This window comes from Ostrinia furnacalis, unplaced genomic scaffold (genome assembly GCF_004193835.3).
Source record: "Ostrinia furnacalis isolate ACB-3 unplaced genomic scaffold, ASM419383v2 OfSCF2928, whole genome shotgun sequence".
NCBI lineage: Eukaryota > Metazoa > Arthropoda > Insecta > Lepidoptera > Crambidae > Ostrinia > Ostrinia furnacalis.
Genome location: NW_021133167.1, coordinates 29,033 through 49,239, shown reverse-complemented (window position 1 = coordinate 49,239; position 20,207 = coordinate 29,033). Strand labels below are relative to the sequence as shown.

The window sequence follows — 20,207 nt, the reverse complement described above, 5'->3', positions numbered from 1 at the left end:
ATGGAACAAAGGCATTTTTGCAAGGAATGTGACTTCTTATGATTGTCGAAAATCATCATCCATTGACAGACTTTTATACAAAACGTGATTCTTCATACATATTAACCGAATTTGATCAAACAAACACTGGCCATAGAAAATTTTGACGGGTTCATGCAGATGGAAGAGCAGTCGTGGGTTCGATCGATTTTTTGAAGTTATTTATAATTTCCAATTAAGTATTTCATGAAGCCCTCAAATTTATGGTTCAAACATTCCTCTTCATCCACAGCAAAGAAGATCGACCTCTCAACCGAGAAGGACAAGTACAAAGACTACCAGTTCACGAAGAAGTTCGCCAAAGAGGCGGGAGTGCTCGCGATACCTCCCACCGCCTTCTACTCGGAGGCACACAAGCATCTTGGAGAGAACTACGCTAGGTTCTGCTTCATCAAGGTGAGCTGGAGCATAGAGATATAAGAGTGATTTGGGACCTGTTTTACCACTTAAAATCCCTGAGGGTGTTGGCAAAGTAACAATCGTGGCACTTTTAATTTTGAAATTGCTTCACGGAGCGAATTGACAACGTACAAATAGCGATTTCGGATTTACAGCTATCACGTTTGTAACTTTGTCTAGGAGGCCAGAGTGCTTACCATGAGTTAACATTAGGTGTGCTCGTTAGCGAGTGTGTAAAAAATAACATCAAATGTATGACAAATTGTGCAGCGCCCTAGCGGCTACTTTCAAAAACTAAAATCTTCATAGATTTGACGCACTCGCTAGCGAGCACACAATGGCTATTGGACGTCAGTTAAACTACAACTTTTGGTTTCAAAGAGATATCTAGCAGATAGTCACCAGTAATCTAATCAGCAATGTGATACAGTTATCTGAAACTATCAGATCCGGTGGATTGGACCCTTAATCTTCAACTTTACACTTCTTATTAAGTCTAGTTTCTAGATTCGAGAGAGCTTAAAGTCAGACTACCCCAGATTTTAAGGCCGGAGGCAAAAGACATAGGCTCATAATAGTCTTCTTTTATTTTTTGCAGAAAGACGAAAACCTCGCGTTGACAGACAAGCTTATGCGTGAATGGAACGCCAAGAAGAAGTAAAATTAAGTATAACGTGTAAATTGTGATATAATTTGTATATTGTGATTAATTATAATACGTACTTGGTACGGTATATAATTCGGTGATCAGGTGAACGCATTTTAATCAACATTTAGAAGTGTCATCTGTGATATTATGTAGAATACAATTGCATTTGTATAGTCTCAAGTATCGATAATAAAAAGTGAAGATATTATTGCCCAATCCTGATTACCGTCATAGAATCTATGGTTAAATATCTATGGTTTTGGTTGCTATTTGTCTCTAAAACCGAGGCTATGAATTGTTTATACGTTTATATCTACTTGTATAAAAATAAAAAAGTTATTTTGTTAAACATTGTGTATAATTCGTATCAAAATAGTGGGTAGTCGATTTGTTCGTACAAATAGGAGTAACCACTCTTGATTTTCGTGATCATCGAAGAATAATGTGACAAATGACAGCTGCTTTCCAATTTCAAGCGAAATCACCGCGAAGCCACCGCTTAGCATCCCGAGTGTCGTTCCCGTATGTTTTCCCAAATCTGCAATGATTTATGATTAATTAATCACTAATATGATAAACTTTTCAGTACTTATTTAAATTAACAGTCTCAGGATGTCATTAAAATGAGGAGAGCTTAATTAAGTACCTTAATTAGTGGTACTGTTGCAACGTGACTACTCTGATAGACATTTGACCTAAAAAAAAGATTGCTGCTCAAAATGAAAATATGCATAGCAAAATCACAAATAACGCATAGTTCGTTCGTGTCGGCCAAATGACGTCCACTGCTGGACAAAGGCCTCCCCCAAGAAATTCCAAAACCGGTTCTGCGCCGTCCTCATCCAGGCACCTCGCACAACATTCACCAGATCGTCGGTACATCTAGTAGATGGCCTAATATACGCATAGTGCTCACTTAAAAAAAAAATGTGGGTAGTTTTCATGAGCTGTCAAAACGCGGCCCTACCTAGTATGGCAAGACAGCAATGACGTCACTTTTTCACTAAGTTGGTCGCTCATTACAATCTTACCTGAACATGGCGCCAGGCACGTGTCCCGCGTAGTTCGGTAGCATCCCCACGTGTTTGTGATACAGCTCGGTGGGGTTGATCGACAGCGGCGGATCGGGCCTGGAAGGGGAACGGGATTAGCAAGGGGAAGGGATCAGTAAAGGGGAGGGGATTAGTCAACGGGAGGGGATCTCATCAGTGCCGTAACTAGGGCGGTGCCAGCGGTGCCCAGGCACAGGGCGCAGACCCTGGAGGGGCGCAGAAATGATTCATGCACGCTCTGCAACCCCCCCCCCCCGTAGAAGGTTACTTTTTATTCAAAAAGGTTACATTTTTTTATATTTCTCGCACCGGGCGCCTAAAAGGCTAGTTACGGCACTGGATCTCATCAGTCAACGGGAGGGGATCAGACGTAAGTAAGGAGAGAGATCTGAGAGGAAGGGGAATGGTCCTAGATCGTAATACAAGACAGTGATGCAATGTCTCTAACACAATGGTATGCATATTGGAGTCTAATACCTGACTGTACGTAGACAATTTAGGTATTATTCGTGACGCCCTCAAAAAGCTATCTAATAAATCGAAAAAGATATTGGCTGTTTTGTGAAACAATATTACTAGTCTACTAGCTAAGACTTCATAACATTGCTGCTATTCTCTTCTACCTTGATAATAAAATCTTCACACTTCATCTTTTCTGTTTTAAGATCTGCAAAAAATGGGATAACAAAAAAAACTTCCATTCTTTAAAGAATTTTATTCTTTATTGCACGGTAACGATTATAGATGACCCACGCTGAACTGTCCCACCAAACTCAATGACAGGGGGGCGCTACCATCGTTCAACTATATGGTTTCCAACATGGCAAAAATCTGAACCAGCGATCCGGTATTGACGGTGGCGCCCCACTGTCAATGTCATCGACAGGACAGTCCAGTATTTTGGAACTATACATGAATTGAAAGTTGAAGGAAATTGTCAAACAGCATAATTTTCAAATCCAAACGTCTACTTATTCATATTTATTTTAATATAATAAACGTTTATCCTTAGATTGCAACCTGTGATGGCACTAATTAAACATCAATCGTTTTGTTCATCTCAAATCATTATTGGAATATCAATCCATTTCTTCATAATGTTAAGTAAATCGTTTTTAATATTGTAATCACTGGTTAACAACATAAACTACCCAATTATTTCATTTTCTTGAATTCTTCACATCAATTCACAACATCTTGACCATATACGGTCCCTCCAAGTGATATCCAATCTTCGCGTAGTAATTCCTAGTGCCGACGCCAGATATGACGGCCATCTTGTCTGAGCCGTGTTCTTCGCGCGCTATTCTCTCGGCTTCCTCCATTAGCAACATTCCGAAACCTTGGTGTTGGAACTTAGTGGGGTCTCGGGCGTTTACCTGAAAATATTAACAGATATTATACAAACACTTCAGCTTGAAATTAGTATGGAAAAGTGCGCATTTGGTGAGGTGTATATTCTGAGCCAGACCCGATCGTTTCATCCACGAAGATGCGCCCCACTATTCTTCCGCTAATTTGAGTCTTAATGGTACACGCTAAGTCATCCATGAGTGCACACGCACACTACAATAATGACGCTCGGATTGCTCGGATCTAACTCCCCGCACCTCGCGCTTCCCTCGACCAAAAATTGGTGGGGCGCGTTTTCGTGGATAAAACGATCTATAACTTAAATTACCAAATCTCAAAGTGTATGTAGCGATATAGCTATGTACGAGTATATGCAATTTAGCTTAATTCGTGTTATAATTAAAAAACCATACTTACAGGAACCACAGAACCGTAAACGTGCAGTTCTCTCACAACGCTGCACTGTTTAAAGTTAGAATCCGGTCCGGGCTTCAATTCGGGACGGTATGTGTCCTTGGCGCATTTGCGTAGGCGCAGAAGACCGACTAAGATATCTTGGTCGGGATCTTCGTATGATAGGAAAGTCTCCCAACCACCGTTAGCTGTGTAGTCGCGCCTGATTAATTCCACCTGAAATGCAATAAAAAGTTAACATACAGTTTAATGGTAGCAGCTGTGGGCATTGCAGGTAGTTCGATAATGTAGCTATAAAAATACTAAGGCTGACTGTCTACAAGAGCGGAGCGAGGTAGCGGAGCGGTAAGTGAGGTAACAAACAAGACACTGTCATTTCTAAAAGCTTCTCTAACAAACTGCTGACCACTTCAGTATCTTAGAGCGCCTTCACATTTAGGCGACTTTAGCAGCGCGACAAACGCGCGACTGACGCGCTACCGATAATTTCACGCTATATGCCTTCACATTATAAAAACGCCGCTGCCGCGCTGCTGTCGCCCTAATGCAGTGGTTCTTAACCTTTAAGTCATGAGGGACCATTTTGCCAAATTTCTGTCTTGTCTCACAATCGGTCAAAACCAGATTGACTGCAAAAATCAGTGAAAAGTAGTTTTTTTAACCAAGCTGTGCAAGTGCACTTCGAGGTCCACTTGGAATGTCTCCAGGGACCACCAGTGGTCCGCGGACCACCGGTTAAGAACCACTGCCCTAATGTGAAGTGGCTTACACTTACAGGCACCATAATTCAACATTAAAACTCAATTAAAAACTGAACTTACCTCATACGGCCTGACTTTGTTATGTATCTCCTGAATGCCGACCTCCCTAGTCCTCACATCTCGACAGTCTGTACCTAAGTCAGCCATGCGTGCTAAAGCCAGCTCTCGCAAGTTGCCATGGTCTACTCCGGAGGAGACGAGGGGCATGGGAATGTCACGTTGGACCCTGAAAGGAAAGTATGAACAATGTATTAAGGAATGACTAGAAGAGACTAACTTCTTTTTGAAACTGTAAGAGTAGGCGCACACCATTGATTTTTAGTTGGCTGATAGTTGTGCCCGATTTTAAATTGTATGAAGAATCGGCCAAATCGAATCAGCCTAGTGTGCGCACTCCCATACATGCCCATACTGATCAACTGCCCGACTAAACTATCTGCTGACGAAAAATCAACGGTGTGCGCCTACTCTAAGTAGTTGAGCAGGATCAATAGTCTTACATTTTTTTTTATGAATTCTGTAACTTGGTGATCTGTGTTAACACAATATGCCATTCAGTCGGGCTCGAATGCGCGCCTATAAATATCTTATCCCATCAAAAACAATACTTGTCAAAAAACCCAAGTCTCGCAACTCAGTTGTTCTGCGGTAAAAAGTTGTGAGATCCATGTAATACCAAGTCCAGGCCAGGCAATTTTTAACGTTTTACATAAATATATTGACTTGGCCATCGCACTAAATAATTTAATTTAGGTACACGTGTTTTCATGCGATGGCCAAGTCAATATATTTATGTAAAACGTTAAAAATTGCCTGGCCTGGACTTGGTATTACATGGATCTCACAACTTTTTACCGTAGAACAACTGAGTTGCGAGACTTGGTTTTTTTGACAAGTATTGTTTTTGATGGGATCTCATTTCTTTTTGTATTTTGTAGACAGCAGTTATGTATCTAGAAAACTGGACCGAAATTGAAAAATTTTACTCGACTTGGCGGTTGCACTACCGTACCCCCAAATCTCATTCTTTTTGTATTTTGTAGACAGCAGTTATGTATCTAGAAAACTGGACCAAAATTGAAAAATTTTACGCGATTTGGCGGTTGCACTACCGTGCCCCCAAATATTTTAGTTTTTCCTTGATTCATACACCAAACACTACTTATATTCCAAATTTGAAGCTTCTAGGTCTGCTAGAAGTGCCTTAGAATTTTGATGATCGGTGAGTCAGTCAGTGAGTGACAAAATTACGTAACTTTGACCCGTTATAATTCTTAAACTACTGGTTCAAATTGAATGAAATTTTAAATATACCGTGTCTTTACAATGCCTGCATAGGTAATGAAAATTCAGCCTTCTAGTTTTATCCACAACGAAGTTACAGGCAGTCGAAAATGGCCTGAATTGCTTCGAGAAAAGGATGGTACGGCCGTGCCGCTTTTTTGCTCGACTTGGTGGGGGCACTGCCGTGCCCCCAGATCGATGATTTTAGACGACAAATGTATGGGCTTATCGCGTTAAATCGATAAAGCGTCGCAATAAACGCTTATCGCGGCCCGCATCTTAGGCCTACAAGTAATTTGATCTATGCAATATCTTGTAAGCAAAAGGAATTTGTTTGAATTCCTTTTATTTAGTGAGTCTTACAAATAATAATGAAAAACAAACTGTATAAGATTTTGTAAACATTTATCTTACCTGTAGACTCGAGTCCACGGGGGCACCAAAGCCAATATCTTTGCGATCAGATCTACCAATGTAGAAGGCGGGTAACTTTTGTACCTTCCCGTCTTCCACAATTCATACAAGCCTGTGCCTCTGATTACTAAAGTGGGGTATATCTTCAGACCGTCAGCTCTGAACGCTGGGTTTTCAAAGAACTCAATGAATTGTTCTACGTCTCTTTCAAAGTCAACATTGGGAAGATCTGGCATCATGTGTGCTACAATCTGCAAGTTTAATTTTTAACGTTATAAACTGGCACACATTTCTTTACTAAGCAGAAAGTTGACAGCAAAAGAAATGATGTGACATGGGTAAAAGATTTTTTACTATTGTTACCTTATATCCTGCGTCCTTAGCTAAATTAAAATTCTCACAAACGGCTTTAACAGTGTGTCCTCTGTTAGTATCTCTGGCTATATCTTCATACACTGATTGCACACCAATTTCAAGCCTGGAATTTGAATAATCAATAGATATTTATTGTGGGAAAGTGAAACAAAACTGGGAAATACAAATAAAGCTGGAAAAATATCATTGCTTTTCAATTCCTGCATTATTTAATTTTATGACAGCTTTTGCAGGAATCAAGGGTTTATACTTGATTTGACAATTAGAATTTGAATTAGAATACTTTAAGCATGGACCTATAAAAAAAGGCGGACGGAACTCGCGCTACAACAAAACTGTGACGCAAAATTTTGGCGTTTGTCTATTGTGTGAGTGAATTTAGGGATGCCATGTTAGCCAAAACATTTTACCCATTTATTTTAAGAAAAACATAGATCGGCAGATGTTACTTGGAAATGTAGACAGAATTATTCCGTGCCATTTTAAAAGGATGAAAGGTGAATGCGTTGAGGTAGGCGCGAAATTTTCAATGTTCAAATTTTCTTACATTGTTTGCAAGTCAGTGTGTCAGGGTATGTACATAATGTTGATCAAAAATGATTCACGCAGTTACAAATTACGAATCTTGTGTACATTATAATCATAATCTTATGCATCATCAATATATTATTATTATCTCTGATAGATTTTTTTTAACATACAACCTGACACTGACTTGCAATCAATGTAAGAAAATTTGAATTTCGCAGTTCCACATTTTTGGGAAGGATCAAATTTGCCTATGAAAATATATCCCATTAAAACACAATTATTATGATAAATTATTTTATTTCCATAGTATGCGTAGTAAATAACTATAAAGTCCTAAAATTATTATTAATTTCCCATATTTCGGGTAATTTTCCCACGTAAATAACTGAGAACACTGGTCTTTGACGTATTATTTTTTCGAGTGAATGACGTTTGATTTCAATTAATTTCAATATTTTAATGTCGGAAAATAAGTGATTGGATTATTATTTTGCCTGTGAAATGTGATTCCTTAATTTTTGTTTGTTCGAACAGAACGGTTTTTACACAATTTCATCACACAAGACATGTCGTATTCGTGTTGTTTTTTCGCTGCTTAAATGTGTCAACTGTGTGAAGTTTGCACTCGAAGTGGTGTATCAGGGTGTGAATGTGTGCGAGCCGGCCTGTACGTACAGGCAAGCTGGTGTATCCTAATGTCACAGTATTTTGTTGATGAGAATCCGTCCGACTTTTTTTATAGGTCCATGACTTTAAGTGGAAACAAAAGCTGTATTTCTTTTTATTCAAGGTAGTCAAGACAAAATGCTATTTCCAAGTCTTTTACCTTCAAGGTAGAGTAAATAAGGGTGTTTTCTATTATAAGGCAGATAAAAACACATTTAAAACAGTTCAGTACATACCTAGTGCACCCATAGTTCAACATGTCACTCATGTGCCTCTGCAGACAATAATCAGGTCTGGTTTCGATTGTGATGCCGATGCATTTGGTCTTCGCTCTTTCCGAGTATTTCACCGCCTCTGCCACACTGCTGGATGTGTGGCCTGATAGAGCATCATGGAGATTCCTAAAAATAAGTATAAATACAATTAGAGTAGCTCTTAGTCGCTGATAATCTTCAAAAACCGACTTTCCAATGTAGTAGCTGTAGTTCCTATATAAGGCTCAGAATTTTTAATGGAAAAATGTATTTACCTTATAAAATAGTCCCTATAATCCTCAGGCAGACTCATAAAAGTGCCTCCCATCACAATAAACTCTACTTTATCCACGCTGTGGCCCAATTGCTTTAGCTGCTCCACTCTATGCCGAGTTTGCAAGTAAGGATTGTACCGCGCTCGTATAGCTCTCATAGACGTCGGCTCGTACCCAGTGTAGCTCTGAGTCGAGTACTCGAAGTCAGAATCAGGACCGCCGGGACAATACACACAAATGTTCCCCGTAAAGTTTATGTGCGGACATCTGTGTGGCTTACACATAACAGCAACCACGGCAATACCTGACGCTGTACGTATAGGTTTTGCTTTCAATTTGGGTAAAAGAATGCTCTTAGCGTCAGCAGGTACCGCAGCTATGATATCAACCAGCCTCGGAGAACAATCCAATCCGTATTTAGCTGAAATCCTAGTCTTCATTTTGTTGAGGTTAACATCTCTGCCCTGGCGATGGGCCACCAGCAGCTCTTGTATGAGCTCGGATGTCACAATCACCATCCGCTCCTCTTTGGAAAGATTCGACAAAGGTTTTTTCTTCATTTTGCTAATGTTTATTGAGAAATTAAGTCGCACAAAAATAAATCCGCGTTGTACGACGAAGTGCGAACTTTTTTACACTATGACAGATTTGACAGTTGGCCGGCCACATGTTATGACGTTTAGTTTCATCAATAGGAAACGGACTAAAGCAGAAACTATTATACAGCTTCATCGAGTCGAAAATTATTATTCATCAACGTTTGATTATTTAAAAATCTGGCATAATTTACTTACTTGACTACATTAACTGGTGCCCATTCTGTGCTCTGCCTTCGCCTGTAGTTGGAGGAGAAGTCGCAGAGAGCCGAGTTCGTGAGCTTCTTCGATGATTCGCCAAAGCGTTGGAAACCATAAGGCACGTGACCCGCAAAACCTATAGAAAACAGAGTAGTATATTACTTACGCAGATCTTCGATCCAAGTTATAGTTTGCTAAGACAAAGTTTTAACTTATTATCTACTCACGCACTGACTGTGATGGATTATACCCCCAAATCTGAGTCCTGACAAACGAGGCGTGTATTTTTGCGTAAGACATCTATTTTAAATAAATTGTAAAAACTGATTGTAAAAATGCTAAAAAATCACTATCAATCTGACAACGTCATCTCCATGGATACCAATTTTTTTTTAAGTTATATAAAGTGTTCCACAAAAAGTATTTCATCTGAAAATATCGCTATGGTTGCACGAATGCCATCATCTCCATACCTTTCTTGATGAACTTCTCTGGACCGTCCTCCATAAAGTAAGGGCTGACTGAATGTGAAGCTGGTGATAGTTTTGCCTCATCCATTGGCAGGTCTCGTAGGATTCCTGCACATTCTGGCCGTACTACCACTAAGGGTAGTTTAAATTCTGCCGTCGCCGACTGGAGAAAAATATAAGTGTTTAGAATTTTAGACATTTTCCTTGGATTTTAGCATTTTCGAACTCCATCTGAACTTCATCTCACTTCCACATCGTATTCTTGCACCCTTTCTTCTTTTTTCATCTCCTCCCATTACAACTCTTCCATTCTTCCACTCACAAAGCCTCTTCCTCATCAGTTCATGTCCAAAATGTTAAATAATTTGTACCATCAACCAGCATCATGCTTTGCAAATAGAGGATACAAAAACTATCCTCATGGGATGAAAATAGGACCAATTTCAATCTTCTTCACTTACAAATCTGTCGACCAAGTCCCATGGTTGTCCTTTTCCAGCTTGCAAGTCCACAACTCTTTCCAATTGGTTTCGTGCTGCTCGCTGGTTCAACTGTAGCCTCTGGAACTCTGATAGTGCTTCTGTCGCTGATACCGTGTATCTTTGGCCGAAGTGCGCGTTTAGTCGGGGTAGAAAACCTATATTCGGAAATAAAAAGTCCTGAATCTTTACAATCGAGATATTGTTGTCTCTATCACGATATTATTGATGGCTCCAAATTACGCTATCAGAGACAGGTGATTGTCGAATAGAGTAAAAGGGAAAATGACCATTAAAAGCAGATTAACGATAAAACCAATCAAAGTTTAGATAATTATTATTGCTATTGAACAGCTTTATCATAGAACTCTATGGCAGTCAACAAAAATTAGCATAATGTAGGGCTAGCCGCAGTTTAGGCGTTATTTATAATAACTTAACATGTGAACAGACGATGGATTAGCCAAAACAATCAACGTTTACATCGCATCATGCATGACACAGCTCAAAATAATAAAAGATGCCGCTAACAAATAATCATAAAAAGACATTCCCCATTTCATGCTGGATTAAAACCAGCCAGCGGTTGTTCGGAACCATTTGAATATACCGTTTCTTATTGAATATCATTGGCTATTGAATATTTCATGAAAACTTTGTGTGGATAGTGTTCCCACTAACAAATACACCAGTAATAATAATTGTAAATGAGACTATACCGTTATTAGAGAACGCAAACACATACTATCAGATAGGGTAACTGGGCCGATTCAAGATAAAGGATAACAACAGCTTCCTTTGCTTGATTTGATCTCTCTGAATACATTTACCAGTATATTTAATAGTTTATCGTCGTTATGGTCTACTTGCATAGGAATGTGTAATAGATTCAGAATACTTCCTGTGGACGTCCTTTATTTCATATTCACATAAATCTATACGAACGATGGTGTAGAGGCGATTTATTTAGAGACCAATTAACGCGTTTCTCACGCTAGGAGTCAGGGCTAAATCATGAACAACTTTTTCAAAACATATTTTGTGATAAAGAAATAAAGGTACTAGGTAGGACGATTTAATTTACAAAAGACAAAGAAATACTTTGGCACTTAGCATACGGGTAAATACGCTTGCTGATAAGGAAAGCGTCTGACCGCAATATCCTTACAAAATATTACATCTTTTACGTAAAGATCGTTGGGCTTAAAATTAAATTAGACTTCAGGAAATTATTGCATTCCAGCGACCGGTTCACACCGTGAGTCAGTGCTGAATCACCGAGTATGCCCCATTTGTGACCGGTCTACACAGACCGTTGATCGATTAGGTGTTTATCGTTGACAAGTCTAAGGTCTATTTTTAGAGTAGATACAGTTTCTAGCAGAGAGAACATATTCGACCACTGGCGTTGTGGTCTCTAACCGCCTCTGTGGTCTTATGATAAGACTACCTGCTCATCATCCTGAAAAAAATCAGATCTAAAGGTCCCGGGTTTGATTCCAATGGGTGCATAATTTTCTACTCGGTTGGTGGTACAGTCAGTTAGGTCTGTCGTCACATCAATGTTAACAGCATCGTTGTGTTCCTGCAGTTGGAGTTAATAAGCCAGTTCCTCTATGGTTGAGGATTCCGGGTGAAGTTTGCATCCACCTTCGGCCTAATCACTACTTTCCATCCGGAGATGCGGGCCAAGAACTTCTTCGTTGTGAATAAAAAGAAATCTGCAATAAAAGTGAAGGGTGTACGAACTACGAAGTACCTTCATATCCTGGTATCATGGGGTGCTTGTAGACTGGATCGCCATTCCGGAATCTGGCATTCACGACATCTATGTCAGTTTGAGGGGGACGGAAGATCTGTAAACACAGTCGAGTGTTAAAGCATTTTGAAATTCTTCAAGCCAGGATAGCTAAAGTGAATCTTTGTGAACACGTTTGTTGTTTGTCTAGCTAGGGGACCTGTTGTAGACGATGAAAATTATTTTTGATTTGATCGAGATTAAGATCGCTCCCTTACGTTCTAAAATTGAAGTGCAATAATGTTATTTGTAACGTCAAAATATTATGTCAAAATCACGTCACGTGCCGCTCCCATACCTCAGGCACTGGCCAAGGGCACTGGCTGAGTTAGGCCTCAGCCTCGAGTTTAGCGGGCAGCGGGGCGGGAGCGGCGGCGGCGCGGGGGCGGGGCGGGCAACGCAGACCCGTTCTCGAAACAAGCGGGCAGCTCGCGCGGCGCTTTAGCGGCGAAGTGTTGTGTTCGGGGTTGTGTTGTCGAGATATTTGTTTTTATTCGCAAACGAAATGTCTGAACAACGTCGACAATTTTATTTCGATTCAAATTTATTCCTAACGCTCGATTTATTGTGGGCAAAAGAAGGAGTGCGCTGCCCGCTCGTTGCCCGCTCCCTCGCCGCTGCCCGCTCGTTGCCCGCTGCCGCCCCGCTGCCGCGCCGCTGTTTTCGAGAACCGGTCTATTTGATTTTACGCATAAGATCCTGCCGCTCCCGCGCCGCCGCCGCCGCCGCCCCGCTGCCCGCTAAGTTCGAGGCTGAGGCCTTAAGCGCTAGACCTATAGCTTAACAATAGAGTTTAAAACACGTATTTTGTAAGTTTTATAAATAGCATTCGTAAATAAGTGCTTTTAGGCGTTAATTGGTGATCGTTGTTAAACTTACGCGTAATTTGCATATTCTACATTAGTCACTTCACTTTCAAAATTACCCATTCCTTTGCAATACAAACAAGTAAAAAACGCGGTGACGCGGGAAATACAAGTAGGTATAGAACCTCCAGGTAAATAAGTTAATTGTGTACAGTCAGCGTTAAATAGTTCGTATTTCCTAAAGTTGATAACACAATCCTTATTCCTATGTAATAAAGACGTGTTGCGAACTTTTTGGCTACTTTGGGTGTCACGAACTTATGACGCTAACTGTACGCAACTATCAAGGACCGAGTGCCCTCTACTCTGCTTAAGTACCTATTCATTGTTCTAATGGTTGGGCATGAAACCTGTAGTACGTAATACCTACCTACTTATTACGTGATAATATGAAATAAGTCGTCGTCGTTTCAGCTAAAGAGACGTCCACTGCTGGACAAAGGCCTCCCCCAAGGATTTCCAAAACGACCGGTTCTGCGCAGCCCGCATCCAGGCACCTCCCGCGACCTTCACCAGATCGTCGGTCCACCAGTAGATAGGGCCTGCCCACACTATGTCGTCCGGCCCGTGGTTGCCATGAAATAAGTCCTTACCTATACAGTTTTCATCTACAAGCACAACATTGACTTCACAACCCAGGGTTGTTTAGCATAATATTATAATTATAAATGAATCTCAGTAACAGTCACTTAGTTGTGTCATCATCTTTTCATCTGAGCAGGTATGGGGGCGTCCATAAATTACGTGAGACAATTTTGGCCATTTTTCAACCCCCCCGCCCCCCTTGGTGAGATTTGGTGAGATTTTTCCTGACCCCCTCCCCCACCCCCCTAATCTCACGTGATATTTAATAAAATGCCTATTTTGCAATGTCTACGCTTCGAGTCTATTAGATTTATATGAAATAATAGCTTCCCGTCGTTTAGTACCTAAGACAAGCAATTGCTTCAACCTAGGACCAGTTTTTTGATTCATAGTTAAAATAGCTAATTGTTAAATTTTACTACTAATGGTTAAATATTAATAAAATGTAAATTAATAGTTAAAAAATGTACTAAAAGTCAAGTTAAACATTGTTATAAAAACATTTTTTTCTGTTATTTAACCACTTGTCATTTGACATCTGTCGAATTTGACTATTGGTTACTTTAACTACGAATACATAATATTTTCATACGTATGTAATGTAATTTTTTAGGGTTCCGTAGTCCTGACAAGGAACCCTTATAGTTTCGATATGTCTGTCTGTCTGTCGGAAGTTTCGCTTGGAAACTATTGGTACTGGGGAGCTGTAATTTTGTGAAGGTATGTATATTAATCACGCCAACAAAACGGTAAAATAAAATTTTGAAAAAAAAATCTAGGATAGCTCCCCTGCATGTAAAGTGAGGATGAATTTTTTTAAGGAAAACTATAACGGTTAAGATACATTACTTAGTTTAAGAGCAATAGTCATTTGACTCATGTATTATACTAAAAATTCCTTAGAAGAAAATATGAAAAGTGACTTTAGATGAAGTAATTGCTTGCTTCTGAAATATATTGTGGTAACGACAGACAACTACGGAACCCTACACTGCGCGTGGCACGACACACACTTGGCCAATTTTTTACGCAATAGCGATGCCGATGACGTTTTTAGGGTTCCGTAGCCAAAATGGCAAAAACGGAACCCTTATAGTTTCGTCATGTCCGTCTGTCCGTCTGTCCGTCTGTCCTTAAATCTCTTCGGCGAAAACAGGATAATTTAGATCGAACTTCACTTGGTAAGTTCGTTTGATCATTCAACTAAAAATGATTGATAGTTTATGTTACCGTAAAGTAAATACGCATTTTCTGTGCAATCTCGACATTCTATCATAGAACTTATTACATACTTCTATTATATATTCTTCGAGTGAGAATGTCGTCTAAGTAGAGCTAAGCCTTATGAACTTTGTCCTTTGGATATAATAGGAACATTTCCTAGTATTTTTATAACATGTTTGAAACCGAAATGTGTGTGTGTGCCTCACTAATGAAGCTAAATTATCTATCTTACCTGAAAATCGTCAGCAGTTCTGTCAGACAACACGAGCCTCTCAGAATGCTGCACACTGGGGTCCAGCAGGATCTTGTGCGTGGTGGAGCCATAAGTGTCGCCGATCCTGTACTTGTACTCTGGACAGTGGCCTGTATATCTGTGGGGAGATACAAACGAAGTATAAGTAGCCCTTAAAGTGGAGACCAAAAACACCCACGACAGAGGAAGACCGCCTAAAAGATGGACAAATGACATATGGCAACAAGTTAGAATAAACTGGATGTAAGTGGACAGAAGAAGGGACAAGGGACAGAAGTCGGTAGAAGGTTGAAGAGGAGGCATATTATATTGGAAGAGGAACCCCAAAGGCTGATATACAGGGTGGAAACGATAAGAGTGATCTCATTCGATTATTTCTAAACTATACAAGATATCGAAAACCTGGCTACTAATCCTGAAAGTGCTTCACAAGCTCTATCTAACGGTACCAATATTAGGTTACAGAATTAACTGGATCTATCAGAAAATTTAATGTTTTCAGCCTCCATTACTAAATGTATGCCAGCCAAACAATAATAGAAGTATTTTTTTAGGGTTCCGTAGCCAAAATGGCAAAAACGGAACCCTTATAGTTTCGTCATGTCCGTCTGTCCGTCTGTCCGTCTGTCCGTCTGTCCGTCTGTCCGTCTGTCCGTCTGTCCGTCTGTCACAGCCGATTTACTCGGAAACTATAAGTACTACAGTGATGAAATTTGATGGGAATATGTGTTGTATGAACCGCTACAAAATTATGACACTAAATAGTAAAAAAAAGAATTGGGGGTGGGGCCCCCCATACATGTAACTGAGGGATGAAAATTTTTTTTTCGATGTACATACCCGTGTGGGGTATCAATGGAAAGGTCTTTTAAAATGATATAAAGTTTTCTAAAAAACATTTTTCTTAAAGTGAACGGTTTTTGAGATATCAGCTCTCAAAGTCGTAAAAAGTATGTCCCCCCCCCTCTATTTTTATAACTACGGGGTATAAAATTCTAAAAAAAATAGAGGTGATGCATGCTAATTAACTCTTTCAACGATTTTTGGTTTGATCAAAGTATCTCTTATAGTTTTTGAGATAGGTTGATTTAACTGTAATTTTGGTTAAGTTATTGTGCTTACACTGAAAACGATGGCTGAACCTTATAAGATAGATCAAAAAATATACTACAGTATTGTACACCTTTTAAAATCCGCGATGATATAAAATCTTTATAATGTAGGTACTTTTTACGAGAAATATTAGCTTATTCAAGCAATACGCCATTAATCCTTATCCAGTAATGTACCTTAAATACATTGTGCATTTGATAAAGTTTAATATTACAAATGTGATTGTTGAGTAATAATAGGTTAAACATATCCATCGAACCAATATTTTTAAAACGCGTTAATCCTATAGATTATTATTACATCGATTCAAGAAGATCGGTCGCTCGCTGCGCTGCAGCGCGTGAGTTGCGGGGCGTGGTCTCGCGCGGGAGCGGGGATAAGATAGCTAACCGCGTCGACCCGAACGGGCAGACACGTGAGGGCAGACGTCGTTGTCACTTGTGCGCGCTAAGAGAATTTCATCGTTCCCATTTACTTCTTTCGCAAGTCGAATTTGGCGTTGAGACTTTTTAATATTGAATTGTACCTATTATAAAAAATAAGTAAGTAGGTATACTGGTTTAATAGGTGCTATTAAACCGGTCACGTACTAATAAATCCCCCAATAATATAAATTCCTTTGTTTTTGGTGCAAATTTTAGTGTTTCGTAGCAGGTTTTTAAAATTTCTAAAGCTTATTGTATATCATCTAACAATGGATACTTTAGATAATACGTTTTCCTACATTCTGAATTATAATAACTATATCGAAGATGATGTGGTTCGCGCATTTCATGAAAAGTTACTTCGGTGCACATCATTTAGACCGCGTGAGCTAGAATTATTTCAACACCCTGAACTGATTGAACCTGTACCTAAAAATGAGACGCACCTTCAAGTAATTTATGACGGTGACGTGGGATTAGTGGGGCACTGGAGTTGTATTTATTACATTAATGGAATACTGCGTGTGTACGATAGTCTTGTTGGTGTTCTAGGAAAATCGCAAAAAATATATGTAAAAGCCTTGTTTCCGTATCTATCGGAGTCATGTATTCAGTTTCCAAGTGTTCAGCGACAACCGAATACTATTGATTGTGGTTTGTTTGCCATTGCTTTTGCCACCTCTTTAGCTCGGAATATTTATAAATACATATATAAAATTAATATTCATACATAAAAGTACAAGGCAAAATATCGGGAGAGTTTAGGCTCCATTCACCAGGTGTATAAATTGACATAATAAGTTTATTATATTTGCTGCTACGGAACCCTTTGTGCGCGAGCCCGACTCGCACTTTGCCGGTTTTTTTTTAATAAATAATAAACACTTAAAATGAACTCGTAAATTGCATTCTTATTTAAAATTATTGTTGGAAAACATTGGTTTTAGGCTTTAAGTACTTGTTATAATATTAACAAGACATGAGTGCCATGACTGTGGCTGTACTAAATGTATAGAAGCTGGAAACATTGAATTTTTGAATGGATCCAGTTTATTTTGTAACCTATTATTGATACCATTCGATAGAGCTCGTAAAGCACTTTCAGGATCAGTAACCAGTTTTTGAATATCTTGTATAGTTTTTAATGTTATGTGGTTTTAATAAATGTATGGAAGCTGGAAACATTGAATTTTCGGATAGATCCAGTTTATTCTGTAACCTATTTTAGTGCCGTTTGAAAGAGCTTGTGAAGCACTTTCAGAATCAGTAATCAGTTTTTCGATATCTTGTATAGTTTAGAAATAATCTAGTGAGATCACTTATCGTTTCCACCCTCACCACCCTGTATATTCTTCGTCAATGTAGCTTAGAAGTAAATTAATACTTATGTTACTTAGATTTAATGGGAAAATCGGGTTACAATACTCAAATAGACTAAGAATAATATTTTGATTAACTTAAAACCTTTATGCATCGCCCTAACTCAGGCTCTAATTTTTCTTGTTGCATTATTGAATCAGCATTTTTGTTGAGCTTCATGAAATTCAATGAAGGTTTTCATTGTGAAAATAATACGATAAGGATTTTCCGCAGATTATTTACAATACAATTATGTAAATCTGAGTTTGTTTCGGGATTAAAATCCAAGCTCAAAATAAACGATGTTATTTTTAACTGAACTAAAAACCCAAATACATAATCAGACATCCCATTAATCATCAGTTACGTCCATCGATTAATAAAGATTCTATTATCACGGCGACAATTCAGTCCCATATCTCATGTTACAAAATATTTTTCGCCGACGCATCGTGTTCGTTCAGTATTACGTAAAAGAACTTTGCAAAAACGTACAATACACATCAATTACAAGTTAAAGCTTGACAAGAGATATATGAGCTTTACAAAAGCTTACGTAACAACTGGCGCCTCTGGACGGAGCTCGGAGGACAAATGCAAACACCATTTTAGGTGTTGCTTGTACATTCGTCATCAAAATGGGAACGACTATTTCAGCATTATAAGAACTCTACTAGAACTAGGTTTACCTACTCAGACTTAAGCATAATAAAAATGTTTACGATTATAAAATTAAATATGATTCATCGGAATTTAAAACAATATTATTAGGGCGATGTTTGATTGAGAAAGTAGGTAACTTTTTCAGAGGAAGGAAAGTAATCGACATCAAGCAATCAAAAGTCGTCGACCACAAATGCACCAAAGGAGTTTACCAAGAGTTTAACCTAAGTAAGGGCCGATTTTTCAATCGTCGGATAACTTTAAACTGAAGAATAACTTTGGCACATTGACAGTTTTAGTATGGGAATTATGTCAAAATGACAAGTTTATTCTATAGTTAAAAGATATCTGACGATTGAAAAATCAGCCCTAAAGCAAATAATGCTTTACTTAGGTTTTTTCCCCTTTAAAGGTACCTACCTTTTGCGCATTATTTTATCTCTATTCTTCTTTACCTTTCAATTTCCTTTCCTCTTGAATTTGCACTAGCAGTTCTAAGCGACTGTAGTTACTAGGTTCTATAAAATAATGACCTAGCCTACATCTTGGTCTACATACAGTACGGCTATAAAATCTTATTGGGGCATGGATAATGGCATTATGCAAGCTCTGGTCTGGCCAGCTCAGACCCGATGCGTGTCTAAAGTTGTAAAGGCTATAGCTCTGAAAATAGCATTGTTAGCCAAGTCACGTGACAAAGCAGATAAAATAAAATCGATGATGATGATGCGAAGCTGGTCTTTTAAGATAAACCTACTCGTAAGACATTTGGCACTAAGCGTATTATCACATGGGACATAAAGTTATTGCGTGAAATGTAGAGTCTTTAAGTAGGTGGGATCCGGGCACTTCGTAAGGTGAAAAAAGTTTAACTGAATAACTTCAAGGTAATGTGGTTAGGATAATGAAGGTTTGAATCAATTGGATTGTCCAATCTAACTTCATCATCATCATCATCATCATGAACAGCCCTTTACAGTCCACTGCTGGGCTATGAGCCTCCTCCACTATAATGGAGGGTATTTTTGCCATAATCCCCACGCTTGGCAGACGGGTTGGAGATCGCAGTTTAAAAGATTGATATTTTTCAGAGAGCGCTGCTGCCCGTTCTCTGTTAGATGTGTAGGCCCTAAGTCGCCTCTTACGGCACCAATCTAGCAATCTACCAATGTAACTTATGAAGAGTTATTCACAATTAGCTTGTATCATACATAGTATAGCAATAAGATAGTAAGCATCTCTTGGTTTGGTGAACTCTACCTGTAGCCAGGCTACCAACCAGGGCTACCACAATTAAAATACTTAGTAAGTCTTTGGCCTGTAGGGAAGGGATTCCCTTCTATTATCTGAGGCAGGCACTTTCCCGAGGGCCTACATGTCCTAAATATAATTTGCTCTACCACCACTTCGGGGCAATTAAAGCGGGTGCTGAGAAGAAGTGGCGATAGAAATTCAATCACCATATTGTCTGCATGTTATTTCCATACCTACCTACCTAGAAATAGATAGAAAATGAAATTAACTAACCCAGGAATATAATGGGGCTGTGCAATACTGACTAAATCCAACGCCATGTTGCCAAACTTTACTTTGTGATATTAGAAGCCAAAGATCACTGATGTTTCATAATTTCAGCCGAAAAATAAGGGGAATTTTGGATTTTACTTGAATTTAGTAAAATTAATTCATTGATTCGGATGACGTCGACG

At 39.1% G+C, this 20,207-nt stretch overlaps 3 protein-coding genes across 3 annotated transcripts in view; 1 reads left to right on the top strand and 2 right to left on the bottom strand.

Moving 5' to 3' along the window:
• Kyat (Kynurenine aminotransferase) overlaps positions 1-1,156 on the top strand; it is a 10,463-nt gene extending 9,307 nt beyond the window's left edge. The window contains exons 9-10 of the mRNA XM_028310152.1: positions 272-435; positions 1,037-1,156. Coding sequence (XP_028165953.1) covers positions 272-435; positions 1,037-1,099 — 227 coding nt within the window. The 3' untranslated portion in view covers positions 1,100-1,156. The remainder of the gene's footprint in view (positions 1-271; positions 436-1,036) is intronic.
• Positions 1,151-20,207, bottom strand: LOC114356797 (UPF0605 protein CG18335). Its single transcript, XM_028310153.1, has 8 exons — positions 20,026-20,207; positions 14,918-15,056; positions 11,972-12,068; positions 10,195-10,370; positions 9,737-9,896; positions 9,261-9,399; positions 2,119-2,217; positions 1,151-1,625 (listed from the first exon to the last, which is right to left on the bottom strand). Exons 1-8 carry the CDS (start codon positions 20,070-20,072, stop codon positions 1,559-1,561), a joined length of 924 nt encoding a protein of 307 aa, XP_028165954.1. The 5' UTR covers positions 20,073-20,207; the 3' UTR covers positions 1,151-1,558.
• On the bottom strand, positions 3,200-9,134 carry Elp3 (elongator complex protein 3). The gene is made up of 7 exons (XM_028310151.1): positions 8,467-9,134; positions 8,174-8,338; positions 6,729-6,843; positions 6,366-6,616; positions 4,728-4,893; positions 3,910-4,122; positions 3,200-3,518 (listed from the first exon to the last, which is right to left on the bottom strand). Exons 1-7 carry the CDS (start codon positions 9,024-9,026, stop codon positions 3,327-3,329), a joined length of 1,662 nt encoding a protein of 553 aa, XP_028165952.1. The 5' UTR covers positions 9,027-9,134; the 3' UTR covers positions 3,200-3,326.

Excerpts from the sequence above, each read along its gene's own strand:
- Elp3 (XM_028310151.1), bottom strand. The coding sequence starts at position 9,026 with ATGAAGAAAAAACCTTTGTCGAATCTTTCCAAAGAGGAGCGGATGGTG. Across the intron at positions 8,339-8,466 it reads TATAGGGACTATTTTATAAG|GAATCTCCATGATGCTCTAT; the intron begins GTAAATACATTT and ends ACTTATTTTTAG. Across the intron at positions 4,123-4,727 it reads ACAAAGTCAGGCCGTATGAG|GTGGAATTAATCAGGCGCGA; the intron begins GTAAGTTCAGTT and ends ATTGCATTTCAG.
- LOC114356797 (XM_028310153.1), bottom strand. The coding sequence starts at position 20,072 with ATGGCGTTGGATTTAGTCAGTATTGCACAGCCCCATTATATTCCTGG. Across the intron at positions 10,371-11,971 it reads CATGATACCAGGATATGAAG|GTTTTCTACCCCGACTAAAC; the intron begins GTACTTCGTAGT and ends TTCCGAATATAG. Across the intron at positions 9,400-9,736 it reads AGAGAAGTTCATCAAGAAAG|GTTTTGCGGGTCACGTGCCT; the intron begins GTATGGAGATGA and ends TGTTTTCTATAG.